A 12617-nucleotide genomic window follows, 5' to 3' on the forward strand; every position below is an offset into this window, starting at 1 on the left:
GGCTACTTTATAAAATAGGGCAATCTGCGTCTTCTCTCTGCTTCCCTAAGTTCTAAATGATTCCCCCTACTAATATGAGGGGTCTACTTTCAAGCTCAATTAAAACTAAAAAACAGTTTTAAAAGAAAGGCAGATGTGTGTGTGTGTGTGTGTGTGTGTGTGTGTGTGTTTTAAGGAAAATAACATGTTTTGGTGAGGTTGTGGGGAAACTGGAACCCTCAACCATAGCTGGTAAGAATTTGAAATGGGATGGTCACTGTGAAAAACAAGTTCGGCTGTTTCTCCCAAAATTGATCCAGCAAGCCTAATCCTAGTTATGTACCCATAAGAAGGGAAAGCAGGCCCACAGACAGAAATCTGCACACCAAACGTCCCTGCAGCACTTTTCACAATGGCCACAGGTGGGAGCAACCAACATACAAATGAATAAACAAAAAGGTGGTATATACCTGTGTGGAATATTACTCAGACAGAAAGAGAAGTGAAATGTTGATCATGCCATAGCATGGATGAACCTTGAAAACATCAAGTCAGTCCCCAAGGGACAAATACTGCGTTATATCACTTCCACGAAATAATCAAAGTGCTTACAAATGCGGGAGGGACAGGGAAGAATGAGTCATTGCCTCAGGGGAATGGAGTGTATCTATAACTGTTAGCGGAATGATAAGGACAAAAAGAGTTGCACAATATGAATAGTCCTGAGACTATTCAGAGCTGGAGCCGTGGAAGAAAGGACCTCTGTTGTCGTGGAGGGCATGGCCATCATGGAAACAGCAATAATAGAAAGTGAGGAAGCAGAGGCTCGACTCCCGTCAACTCCCAAACTCCTATCTTCTTCTGCGGGTGCTTTCTCCCAAAAGGCTGCGGTTAAGAAAGCCTGTGACACAGTACCAAAGAATCTGCCCCACAGGACCCAAAACAGGACACAGACAGAGATGAGCAAAAAGTGGATCTGGGATGGGAATAAACGGAATGGTTTTAGGTCATTAACCCGTTCCCAAAATGTATGGAAACATGAACAGCTCAAAAAACATGAAAACCACTTTCACTCTCTGGGGAGTATGGCTTAAAGCATGATTAGATAAATGCTCTCCTGCCTCTTTTTTCTTTCCAAAGTGAAGTAGAATAGAAAATATCAGAGAGCATGTTTTGAGGACCCTCTATTGCAAAATATGTCTACATATTTTGTCTCCTGCGTTGCAGTGTCGCTCACTGTGGGCTGCAGTCAAAAATTATTCAAAACCACGACATCTTCCCATTGTAAAATCCAGTAGCTCTAAGAATTCTTATCTCTTCGTTGCAGAGGTCCAAAATCGCGGTCTATGAGAAAATGTGGTCTTACATGAAATCCGCAGAGCCGTCTGTGTTTACCAAAACAACAGCAGATGGAGTGGCCCGTGTGCGGAAGTCCAAAGGGAAGTTCGCCTTCCTGCTGGAGTCCACCATGAATGAGTACATCGAGCAGAGGAAACCATGTGATACGATGAAAGTTGGTGGAAATCTGGATTCCAAAGGCTATGGTGTGGCAACCCCGAAAGGCTCAGCATTAAGGTGGGTGGAATAATATAACAATATCCGTGTTGTTATAGTATTCCACCTACCCTGATGCATTTTGTTGTCATTTTCTTTCTTGTGGATTTTGAGGTAACTTTTAAAAGTTTAAAATCTGCCATATTCCATGGAGTTAAATAAGACGGTAAATTATGGTTTCATCTATTTAATGCATCCTTTTTTTTTTTTAATGTTCTCTCTCTGTGTGGTCCTCTCTGACTGTTTGTTGCTGTTTTAATTTTACAGTTCAACGGCTTTTTCAATTTAAATGGTAAAAGCCAAGTTATGGTGCCATATGTGACGAATGTTAATTGCATGGATGTGGTGTTCTTGTTACTTTTTTTCTCAAAGACAATTTCCCGCACACTTCAGTTTTGGGCAAATGTTATCCTCCATGCCACCTTCCAATATTTAACCCTGTATTTGCTGTACAGACATTTTTTATAGCTCCACGTTCTGTGAAATTTAGCCAATTTGTCCTCTTGTGCTCTTTTTTATACGTTAACGATTTCCTAAGCATTTGTGCATTTTCTTACAAGTTATGTTTTATCGTTTCAAGAAATGCTGTTAACCTGGCAGTATTAAAACTGAATGAGCAAGGCCTCTTGGACAAATTGAAAAACAAATGGTGGTACGACAAAGGAGAGTGCGGCAGCGGGGGCGGTGACTCCAAGGTCAGCCTCAATGTCACCACAACCGGGTACCCTTAGTGACGAGTAATCGGCAAGACTGTTAGCTTATTATTGAGGAGAAAGCACCAGATGTCTCACACGTACACGTGAAATGACCAGGTTATCCCCATGCCTGGCAGCTTTGGAAAGCAAAAGGCTTCAGGGCACTGCCCGCATTTTTGATCTAACTTGGGTCCCTTCTTAAACTCCCAGACAGAGACTCCCTATCCAACACGCCTTCCCTCCCGTCGCACACCAGACTGGTTGCCTTACAGAGGCTGTGATGTGTGTTGCATTCTGCTGGGCTTTCAAGAGCCCAAGGCTTTCCTGTGAGACCATCCCCACCTGCCTTGGCTGAGTGGTTTGAGAAATTAGATCTAGCTACCAGTCAGGTGACAGCCTTCTTTTTCTTTCTTTCAGTCTTTCTTTCTTTCGGTCTTTCTCTTTTCCTTTCTTTCTCTGTGCTGTGATGGTGAATCAGGGAGCTTGGTTGGTTGATCAGGGCTGGCTTCTTCTATTATATGGATGAGAGAGGAGCTGGTGTTCTCTATATGGGATGGTCCATTGAAGCAGACCCCATTTCACTCGAAAGCCAAAAGAACACCTTAGGCTTCAAGTTAAATAGGGTCTTTCTTCAATGGGCCACCCCACATAGAGAGCTTGCAAAGACATTTAGTATAAACAAATGCGTCGCTCAACTGTGATACACTGTGTGTATGAATCCCTGATTTGGCTTCTCCCTAGCCATGTTCTCGATTCAGGTAGGTTGAATTCTTATCCAGGCTGCCCTCCTAAGAAACCCCATCTTCCTTGGCGTCCTTTTGGCTCCTTAACGCTCGTCAAAGCTAGAATGAATGCATACCCATCATCCAAGCAACAAGAGATAGGGGCAAGCTCAGAAGCCCTGGAAACCAAGTGATGGAAAGACACATTGGTAAGTACGGGAGAGGATCTGGAAACAGAATTCTCCATGGCCCAAAGGGCATGGAAATGATATTGAAGCCTGTAAGATTGGCTCTTGTACAACCAAGATAGCATGGGCATCTTATGATGAAGAACAGTGTTTCCCAACCACTGCTCATCAGACCGGCAAGCCGAAACTTTCCTCCTTCATAGACGATGGTTACACTTGCGCTTCTCTCATCCTCTCTCCATTCCTCAGAACCTTGATGGAAAAGTTAGTTTGCCAGTCTGCAGTAGAATATGGGTTTGGAAACACTGATCCAGAGCACTTGCAAAGAAACAAATTTTCAAACAACTTTCTTCAGCACATAACCTTACCAGATACTGGTGAGGCCTTTTATTGTAAAACCTTGATTAACCAGAACTCATCCAATCAGTATGACAACTAACTGAATGATCGCCCCCACTCCACCACCACCCCCCAAGAACTTCATTTTGATGAAAACCCATCAATAGTACTCAAAAAAGAAGATCACATGGAATGGTTGTTGTTTGGGGGTTAGATGACCTTGAGGTGAGGTCACGGTCAACTCTGCCTCCTAGCTCTTCACTTGGATTGACTCTCAAATATTAGAAGCAGCTTCCCTGAGGTGAGAAAGTGGATCCAAGCTTTTTAAGAACACAAAATTATTAGCCAAGAATGAAACAAAATGATTATATTCTTATTGAGAATTCCACCCATCCCTTATGGATTCCAATTAATCAAGGTTTTACTCTTTCAATATGCAGTAACTTCCTTCCCCACCAATGTGAATTGATGACATGGACAATTTAGCCAAACTTTTGAATCATTTGAGTTTTATAATGAGAGATCTGATGCCCAACGTATTTAGCACCTTCTTCCTGGTCTTTTTCTCATTCAATTAGCAGGCCACAGAGAACTTTAATTGTATCACTCAAGTGAGTTGCAGAGTGAAAATTGAGCTGCAGTGAATACATTGCTATCACGGATTCATTATTCATACTCAATATGGATAAAAGGAGCCACGGACTACCTCGAGATGACTCTAAAAACATCCACAGGATGCCATGCCACGTGCCCAGAAGTCTTCAAATAACCAGACGTTCGATGGTACATCAACAAACAAAAAAAACTGCATGTATTTGACTGAATTCTTACCCTTCACCCAGATCTTTTGGTATCATGAAGATTTGTTCATTACAACCAGCAATCATGTTTTCTTTTTTCCCCTCAGCTAATACTGCTGCAAAATTTTTATCAAGTAACTTTATTGCCAGTCCATGATTTACAGATTATCTGATTTGAAAAATAGAAAACAATTTCCATAGATCTGAAATCTTTTCAATTTCCCTGACCATAGTGCTACCCACCAGGCCTCTTACAAATCACTTTTCTTGGTCATTCCTCCAGTCAACTGTGCCAAATAAGTCAACCCCTTTCTCAACTATGGATAAAGGTTTGATCAATGCTGCACATCCAAGGATTGCTTATTCCTTTTCTGGATCCCCAAGGAACTTGCCTTTATCTTCTTCCTTCTTGCTACCTGCTGTTTTCTGGGAGTGAGCAAGAGAAGGGGCAAGAGATGAACTTGAATCTGTTTAATCACTATTTGGTGGTGATGCTAAAAATAAATCCATGGAGAAGGAGGTAGAAATGGCAGTGAAACCTCATTAATTTGGAGCCCTCTAATCAATAAATTGTGATAAATTGGACAGGGACAAGTCTACGGTTTAACCTTATATTATCAGGGATGGAGAGAAAAGAGGCTTGCTCAGCAAATGATGAGTTTAGACTAGATTGCCAGGTGATTTTTTCCTTCAGAGAACAAACCCTTTTCAAATGCTGCAAGCATTTATTAGATATAATCATATTCATTATAACCTACATACTAAAGCAGTTCTCATGAGGATCTGCATTAAGGCAACATTTTATAGTCAGTTTGAATTACAAACTAGACAAAAAGTAATAAAACTGGCATTCTTCAGCCTGATTTTGTAATTCAGGCCTCTCTTTACTCATTCAGACAATCCTTCCCTTCTGTTTAGTCCAAAGCGGACTGTATTAGTGAGATTCCGTGAGGATTATACTTCTTTATTTTATCACATCCCCAGTTAACATGACAATTGACTATTGAAGATGCCATCATCTCATGTGCAGAAGTGCAACCGAGAGGTGATGGCGACTTTCAGAATGTCACACAGCGGCTGCTCTCACAAATCTCTGCTGATTTTCAGGGTCACCTCTTGTGATACTATTGCAGAAGGTAATTATCACATGTATCCATCCAATGAGAAATGTAAATCTGATTGCATGTGATATGTTGCCATAAGAATCAGGTTCATTCTCAACCACCGTGGTTACATAGCAAATGGCATAGTAAGGCCATTTCAGCCCTCACGACTGATTAGGAAAAATGACAATCATCACAAAGCCTGACATTTATGAGTGCTTTCACTTTTTCAGAAACGCGTTCCTGCCTATTATCTCTGAAACCAGGAGAGGGAAAAGTACCTATATTACTTATTTCTCTGTCTCTCTCCTGCAACCTTTAAATAATGATAAATGGGCAATTATATAAAATTGTTGACCTTTTCCCCTCTAAATGTGACATTACATTACATGACATAGGCTTCTGAGCCTATTCTAGAAATTTTACGATTCTGTGAAAACGATCAGCAACATATCAGGCTGTTGTTATTGTGCACATGCTTGAAGAGCTGAAGTCATCATTTGTGTGGTTTTATTTTATGAATATAAGAAATCAAGAACATGGTCAATCGCTGGCCCAGACTTACGGATGACCTACCCCAATACTGCTTGGTGGTACCAGTGTTCTAAATTTGACTGAATAAGGCCTAAGCAAAGCAGAGTTGAACCTTCCTTGGTGAATTTTAAATGCATAAGCAAGGATCATGTAAATTAGAGCTGTGGTTTGGGAATTTTTAACCTGCAAACTGCAAATCACTCTTTTGTGTTAGTGCTTTATTACAACATATGTGCAAATGTGGTCATGAAGAGCCAGTAGGTTGTTGCAGCGATAAGGCCTGATCACCAGGGGTTTGTGACACAGCCAGTGAAAGTCTGTTACTGTAAATCACACCAGAATGAGGATTTAGCTGATGGATTCCCACACAGACTCATCAGCTGCCCTCCATCACTGCCTGGTGCCTCAGATGCTCAGTCTCCTGAGCCCTCCACCCACCCTGCTTCATCCTCTGAGTACCGGGGTGGGGCGCGGTCAGCTTGACTTTGCCTTCTACCTTAGAAGAGGGGATCAGACCAGTGAAACAAGCTAACCATATCTGGGGTGACGATATTGCAAAGTATGACAAACCCTACCCCACTTCACCCTAAGTTGTATCTGGCTTTCATTCTATGTAAAGATTTGAAAGGATTTCCGGTACTCTTATTTTCCATGCTGAAAATAAATAGGGTGACAAGGAAGACTTTGGTACTTTGGGGAACAGTGGAAGAGAACATTTTCAATGGGACCATTTGGGATCCTTTGACTGCAATGAGAATTAAATGATAAGCCCATTGCTGTCGAGTCAATTCCAACTCGTAGTGACCCAATGGGCAGCACAGAACTGCCCCATCAGGTTTCCAAGGCCATTACCCTTTGCAGAAGCCAACTGCCATATCATCCTCCTGCAGGGTGGCTGGGGCATTCCAGCGATGGATCTGTGGGTTAGCAAGCACGTATTGTAGCCCCTGCACCACTAGGCCTCCTGGTATAGTCTGTACCCGGGATGTGAAACCATATGGAAAGTGATGGATGTGGCTAGGATAGGCAGTGATACATTCGTCATTTAAACCAATGGTTCCAGGATCATTAGCACTTACAGAATTAGTGCTAACGAAATGCAACGTTATCATCTTTGAAAATCTATCCGAACAAGAGTAAAGGAACAAAGATGAAGCTGTGGAAGAACTTCCAGACTGTCTTTGGATAGATACCAACAGTAGCTTGTAATTAAAATTAGTTGCGTTTCCTTTCACATGGGTGCTTTCAAAATACCGAAAAAGTGTTTGTTGGCAGAAGAAATTCAAACATGTGTCTCGCCCCTACCACTGGCAATCTTTTTGCCCCTTAAATTCCATGCATTTGCTTAGCAAGTATTCTCTTCAACGATAGTAAAAAGGTACACTTCAGGACAGCCCATTTCCAAATTATCTCAGCTTCCTATTTAGTGGTACATAGATGAATGAGGTTGTACTGTGTTTCCCATATATATCAATGAGATCTTCAGTTTTGTGTGTATTTCTTCTTCCTCCATGTATGTCTACAATTCTCCTCTCCTATGCCACCGTCTCTTAACCACTTCTCTTCCACACCCAGAATTCTTTGACATTCTTGGGCCTTGGGTAACGGACATGAATCTGCCTCTGCCTTTACCTGCAACAAGATGGACCTTTTATTGGCAGGAGCCACCCAGAAAGGTAGACGTCCTGGATGCTCAAGGTTAAGATGGGACACACTGACTTTTGATTGACACTGTTGTGTGTGTAGGCAAGAATCATTACAGATCGATGGCACTCCCTGGGTCTTAGCGGAAGTTCCTGTGAATTCCCGAGGCTCTGGTTTGAGATCGAGGAGTAGGGTGAGTATATTATGCTCTTCGTTGATTTGCATGTCTCTGTGCTGGTACTGCTTCCTGGAAGTATGAAGAAACTGGTAGTGACTAAATTTGCTCCTTGAACTTACTCAGGTCTTCCTCCCACGAGCAAACCCTCACTTTCTCTCAAGTGGCTGCTTCAAGCAAGGGACTTTTTTGCCTTAAGAACTGAACCAGTCCAGTGACTGCCAAAATCATTGTGTTTACCACATATTAAAGAATAAATGTTACCACCGAGGGAGGGGGAAAAAAGTTGTAATTCAGAAAAAAAACACCTTTAAAGTCATTCCATTCTAGTGATTTTTGAAATTGAGTGCGCGACTTTAATGTAGATGTCTATGATTAGGACATGATGATTTGCCTTTGATGTTATCTTGATAACTTGAATGTGTTTCTTATTGACAAATAATGACCAAATGTCCCACACCAGAGCTACAGAAAGAGCGGCAGCAGGGAAAAGCCTGAAGGTAAGAATGCCGTTATACAATCGTCAGGAGGAAAGACACCTGGGCCATGAGAGTGAAAGGTGTATGTGTCTGCCTTCTCTGCCCACCTCCAATCCAACCTTTTGGTTTCCTCTCCCTTGAAGGGAAGAGTATAGAACCGCACTGTCTGAAAGGTAGGCCAGATATGGAACAGAAGCATGGAAGATCCGAAGCAAGGGAAATACCTTGGGTGAGGGTGGGCCTTGGGATTGGTGGAGAAGGGTGGGGGCAAATCCCCTTTATGCAAAACCATTAAAATCCCTTCTCTTTTGACTTCCTAAATAGCGGTATAGCATTTGGCCCTTGGCCCATGAGACAAATCTCCATTGGTCAGAGGTGGCAAAAGTCTGGTCCAAGTGCTGCATTAATCTTCCTGTTTAATTTAATCTGGCCTTGAAACAAATATTTCTCCAAATATGAAGCAAAGGCAGTAGCACACATTGATACATAGGACCTGTAGTGTGTCCTGTGTTGCACCACCACTTTGGATGCAGATGTATGGATGTGGAATACATACTGAAAGAAGATGGCGTGGGCCCTGCCATAGTGACCAGGCATCTGCTCTCAGGCCTGCTAGATGGGCTTCATGGGTTGCAATCTATTAGGAGTATGCTAGAACTGACTCTTTTTCTAGGGGTCATGGTCAAAGGGTGTCTTCTGGGAGTAAAAGAGGATGCTCACGTCCATCAGAGTTAACTCTCAAATGCATATTTTCCCCAAGTCCAGGGAATGAACTAGATAGCTTCAGAGACACTCATCATAGTATGTCTGGTGAAGACTGGTTTCACTCTACCTTCTCAATGTAGACCTCTTTTTTTTTTTTTAGTACCATTGGGTTGAACTAAAGGAAACACACTTAACATACGTAACAAGACACAACCACATTTGATAGTTTGACTTTTAATAGATCCTAAGACAGGTTTATAGAGTGAGTCAATCCAGAATATGTACTTGGGAAAATATCTGTGACCACTTTGTAATCTAAACTGGCTTCGGCATCTTCCCTGAGCCTCTTCTTTCTAGCTGTCAGGGACAAGTTAGAAATGAAGTCTCACTGGCGAATTAGGCTGTGTAAAATAGTCCACAACCCATGATGATTAGGGATTCTAGAGGGGGAGGTTGGACAGAGGCCAAGTCTGGCAGAAATCCATCAGTGATCATCATAAGCTGTGGATTCAAGGAGTCTATTGCTTTGAATGTTGAGAAGTTCTCATTTGAAAACACTACTGGATTTACCCACATGGCTCAACGTTGCTTATAAGGCTGTCTCTTTAGCACAGAGGCTCAAAGATAGGTTTCAATCACGAGCATTGTTCGATCCTTAATGAAATGACTCACAGCTTTCAACTCCTTAATGCATGCATTATCGAATTTTCTCTTTGCGCTTATATTAAATTATGATCCCATTAGCAAGGAGTTAAATAGGTTTGAGCTACATTTGTGATTTGCACAGATACAAATACTCTCAGAGGCAGCTGCTAGCAGCTAAGCACTGCGCAAATCTGCAAATCATTGTAGTTGCCCCTTTGGAATAAAAGTGACTGGGGTGGCCAGTGGCCAGTAATGCCTGCAGTCCTGTGCACGCATGCTCCAAGTGTGGGGAGAATGCTCAGGCTAATGCAAGAGTAGAAGAAATGAAAGAACGTAAACCTTCATGCCTCTGCAACCCTGCATCCAGGTACCCTGTAAACACAAGGGGAGACAGCTGCAGACGTGCTGGTGTCATTGCAGGGCACGTTTTAAACTGCCATGGGCTCTAGCAGCTGCTCTGGGGAGAGCTATTACTCTTCCTGACACCTGCCCCTGGTCAGTCTCCAGAAAGGAATGGAAAGAACCTGATAATAAATGCTTTGGTCCATCAAAGAATCTTCTCCTCGGTGGTCCTAAGTTGGATTCAAGTTAGTAATGCCAGACCTATCTGAACAGACCTCTGCCGGAGACCGGCCACTTGTAGATGGCTGTGCTTTCTTGAGTGATGGCTAACAACCCTCCAAAACAGGCGAGGGGAGGAAGCATATGGACGGGAAAAGTGATGTGGCATCATTGGAAACCGGAAATCTCAACAGTAAAAGAGCTGGTGACAGAGAGGATGGACGCCCTCCCTTCTCTAGGCTAGAGAGATTGCTAAAAAGTTATTCATAAAAATTACTTATGCCATGGAGGAACTCTTAGTAACTTATAAGGGATATGGTGGGAGAAGGGCTGCCAGCTTAGGGTGTGAGAAGTCTCCATGTGCACCATCGAGCTATTAGGTTGTTAGAGCAGGCTTCTAGTTAACTGTGCGAAGGCACCCACCTCGCCCGCTCTTTCTTCGACTTCTCTGTGAGCTTGTCTTTCCCCATGTCCTGTGCATGTAGGATCCCTCCGAAGAGCAGCATTAGTGATCTTGCGGCAGCATTCATTGCTGTTTATGAGTCTCTGCTCAGAACGGAGAAGCGAAGCCATTTAGCGCAGACAATTCGAGCCCACAGTCTCTCGGGTGGATAAATCGTCCTAAAACCCTGAGCTCCTAGATTTTTCAGGCCCGGGGCCATAGCTACAATACAAATTCCTCTCTAAGGATCACCAGATTATTTGGAGGAATAAACTCGATCATTCACAAGGCCCAATTTTTTTCTTCTTGTCCCCCATGATGAAGTTCAGGATCTCACAGCCATCTCTCAAAATGCTTGTGTTTCTAACAAGCAATACAGAATGCCTCCCAGATATTTATTTCAGTATTTAGGTATCACCTGAAAGCAAACTTTAAGAATAAATTAGGCATTGCTTTGGAAATAGATCGACATTTTTATTTCATTTTAAAAAAAGAAGCATTTTCCACTTTGGCAGAATAAAAATCTTAGTTCCTCTGATCCTAAAGCTGCCTTTGACTATAACATTTGCCATCAGTAAAAGAGCGTGGAGGCTCTGAACTAGCTGTGTGGTTCATGCCAGGACCTGAGCCTGGCATCCAGGCAACCACCACCTGTGGACCGGAGGCCTGGGACGGAGAGCCCAGCCTTTCGTAGCTGACCTATTGCCAGGTGTGGATGGCAGAGATATAAGCAGGCATTTGCACCAGCCAATTATGTCGATTTCAAGTAGAATTCATTATCAACACATTATGAATACTATTGTTTAAAAAAAACGGTTGCTACAGAGTCGACCGCTGCCTCACAGTGACCTCCTTCGTGTGCGTCACAGCAGGACTGTGTGCTACAGGATGTCCAACGACTGCTTCCTCAGAAATACCTCGCCCGACCTTTCCCTGAGGAGCAGCTTAACCATGTCTCCCCCCCAGGGACTCATCCTCAGGGGACTCACCTCTCGCTAGAACTGAATCCTGAAAAAGCCAAACAAAACCAGGTGTCACGTCATAACTGTGCCCTCACACTCAGCAAGTGTCATCCAGTCACAGGCCAGCACGACCTCCGTTGATGTTTAAATGAGATCTAATTCGCAGTGACTGTTGCCTTCTCGAGCGATCAGCGGTGCGGATATTTTGATGGCTTGCTTACAGTGAGACTTTCTTCTTAAAGGAGCTTTACATATGCCCCCGTCGCCACCCCCAACACTTGACAAACAAAATAGAACGAAGAGCTGTTGTTTGTAAATCATCACTCATTGTTTCCTCTGCCATTTCCCAAGGAGATTTGCATTTTCACAAGGAATGGTGTGAAATGCTCCTGGTGGAACTGTAGGTCCCTGAGAGGAACACAGGTTTGGACAGAGGGACATTCCTAGACCCCTGAAATCCCACCCCACAGCTCTCCTGCTTTCTCCCTAAGCAAGCTGACCCCTCTCTTTGTTTAAAGAAGGCTTCGCGCAGCGAAAAGTTCATAGCAAGCTCTTCAGAGGGGAGAATGTCTGACTAATTTCCACGATAGGAATCTGACCTACTTTGTTTAATTCTATCTGTTCTCTTTTGAGGAGAGCGTGATAAATATTTCTGACTTACAATTCTCTTAGGTACCAGTTAAGGGCCTGCAGTAATTGCTCTGAAACGTCCCCCTGGAGATAGGTCGCTACACCACAGTAAAAGGAAGGCCCGGGCTGTCAGATCTGTCCTTGCTAGGTTGCAAGCTCTTGGGAGTATAGTGGTCCCTAAAGAAAAAAAAACCCATTATGAATAGCCAAGCCTGAAGAGCAAAAAATAAAAAAGGTTGCGACCCTTGAGTTGACTATATTAATTTGCCTTTTACCCTGCCCCAGAATCTGCTGTGCAGACTTGAGCAGATTGCTTAACCGATCAGTGCCTCCATTTCCTTACTTACAGAGACCATACGTCTGCTTTCTGAGAATGACTAAACTTGACAAAATGATCATGCTAATAATAACTCGGTAAAGGACCTGGACTGAAAAGCAGAATGGCAAGATAGTTCTTAAG

At 43.1% G+C, this 12617-nt stretch overlaps 1 protein-coding gene across 1 annotated transcript in view; it reads left to right on the forward strand.

Annotated features, from left to right (window-relative positions):
* Window positions 1–12617, forward strand: part of GRIA3 (glutamate ionotropic receptor AMPA type subunit 3) — a 400526-nt gene that overhangs the window by 373118 nt on the left and 14791 nt on the right. The window contains exons 15-16 of the mRNA XM_004713054.2: window positions 1307–1554; window positions 2114–2228. Of these exons, the coding sequence (XP_004713111.1) occupies window positions 1307–1554; window positions 2114–2228 (363 nt within the window). The remainder of the gene's footprint in view (window positions 1–1306; window positions 1555–2113; window positions 2229–12617) is intronic.

This window comes from Echinops telfairi, unplaced genomic scaffold (assembly GCF_000313985.2).
Source record: "Echinops telfairi isolate 266 unplaced genomic scaffold, ASM31398v2 ScPeMD7_6080;HRSCAF=6971, whole genome shotgun sequence".
Taxonomy (NCBI): Eukaryota; Metazoa; Chordata; class Mammalia; order Afrosoricida; family Tenrecidae; genus Echinops; species Echinops telfairi.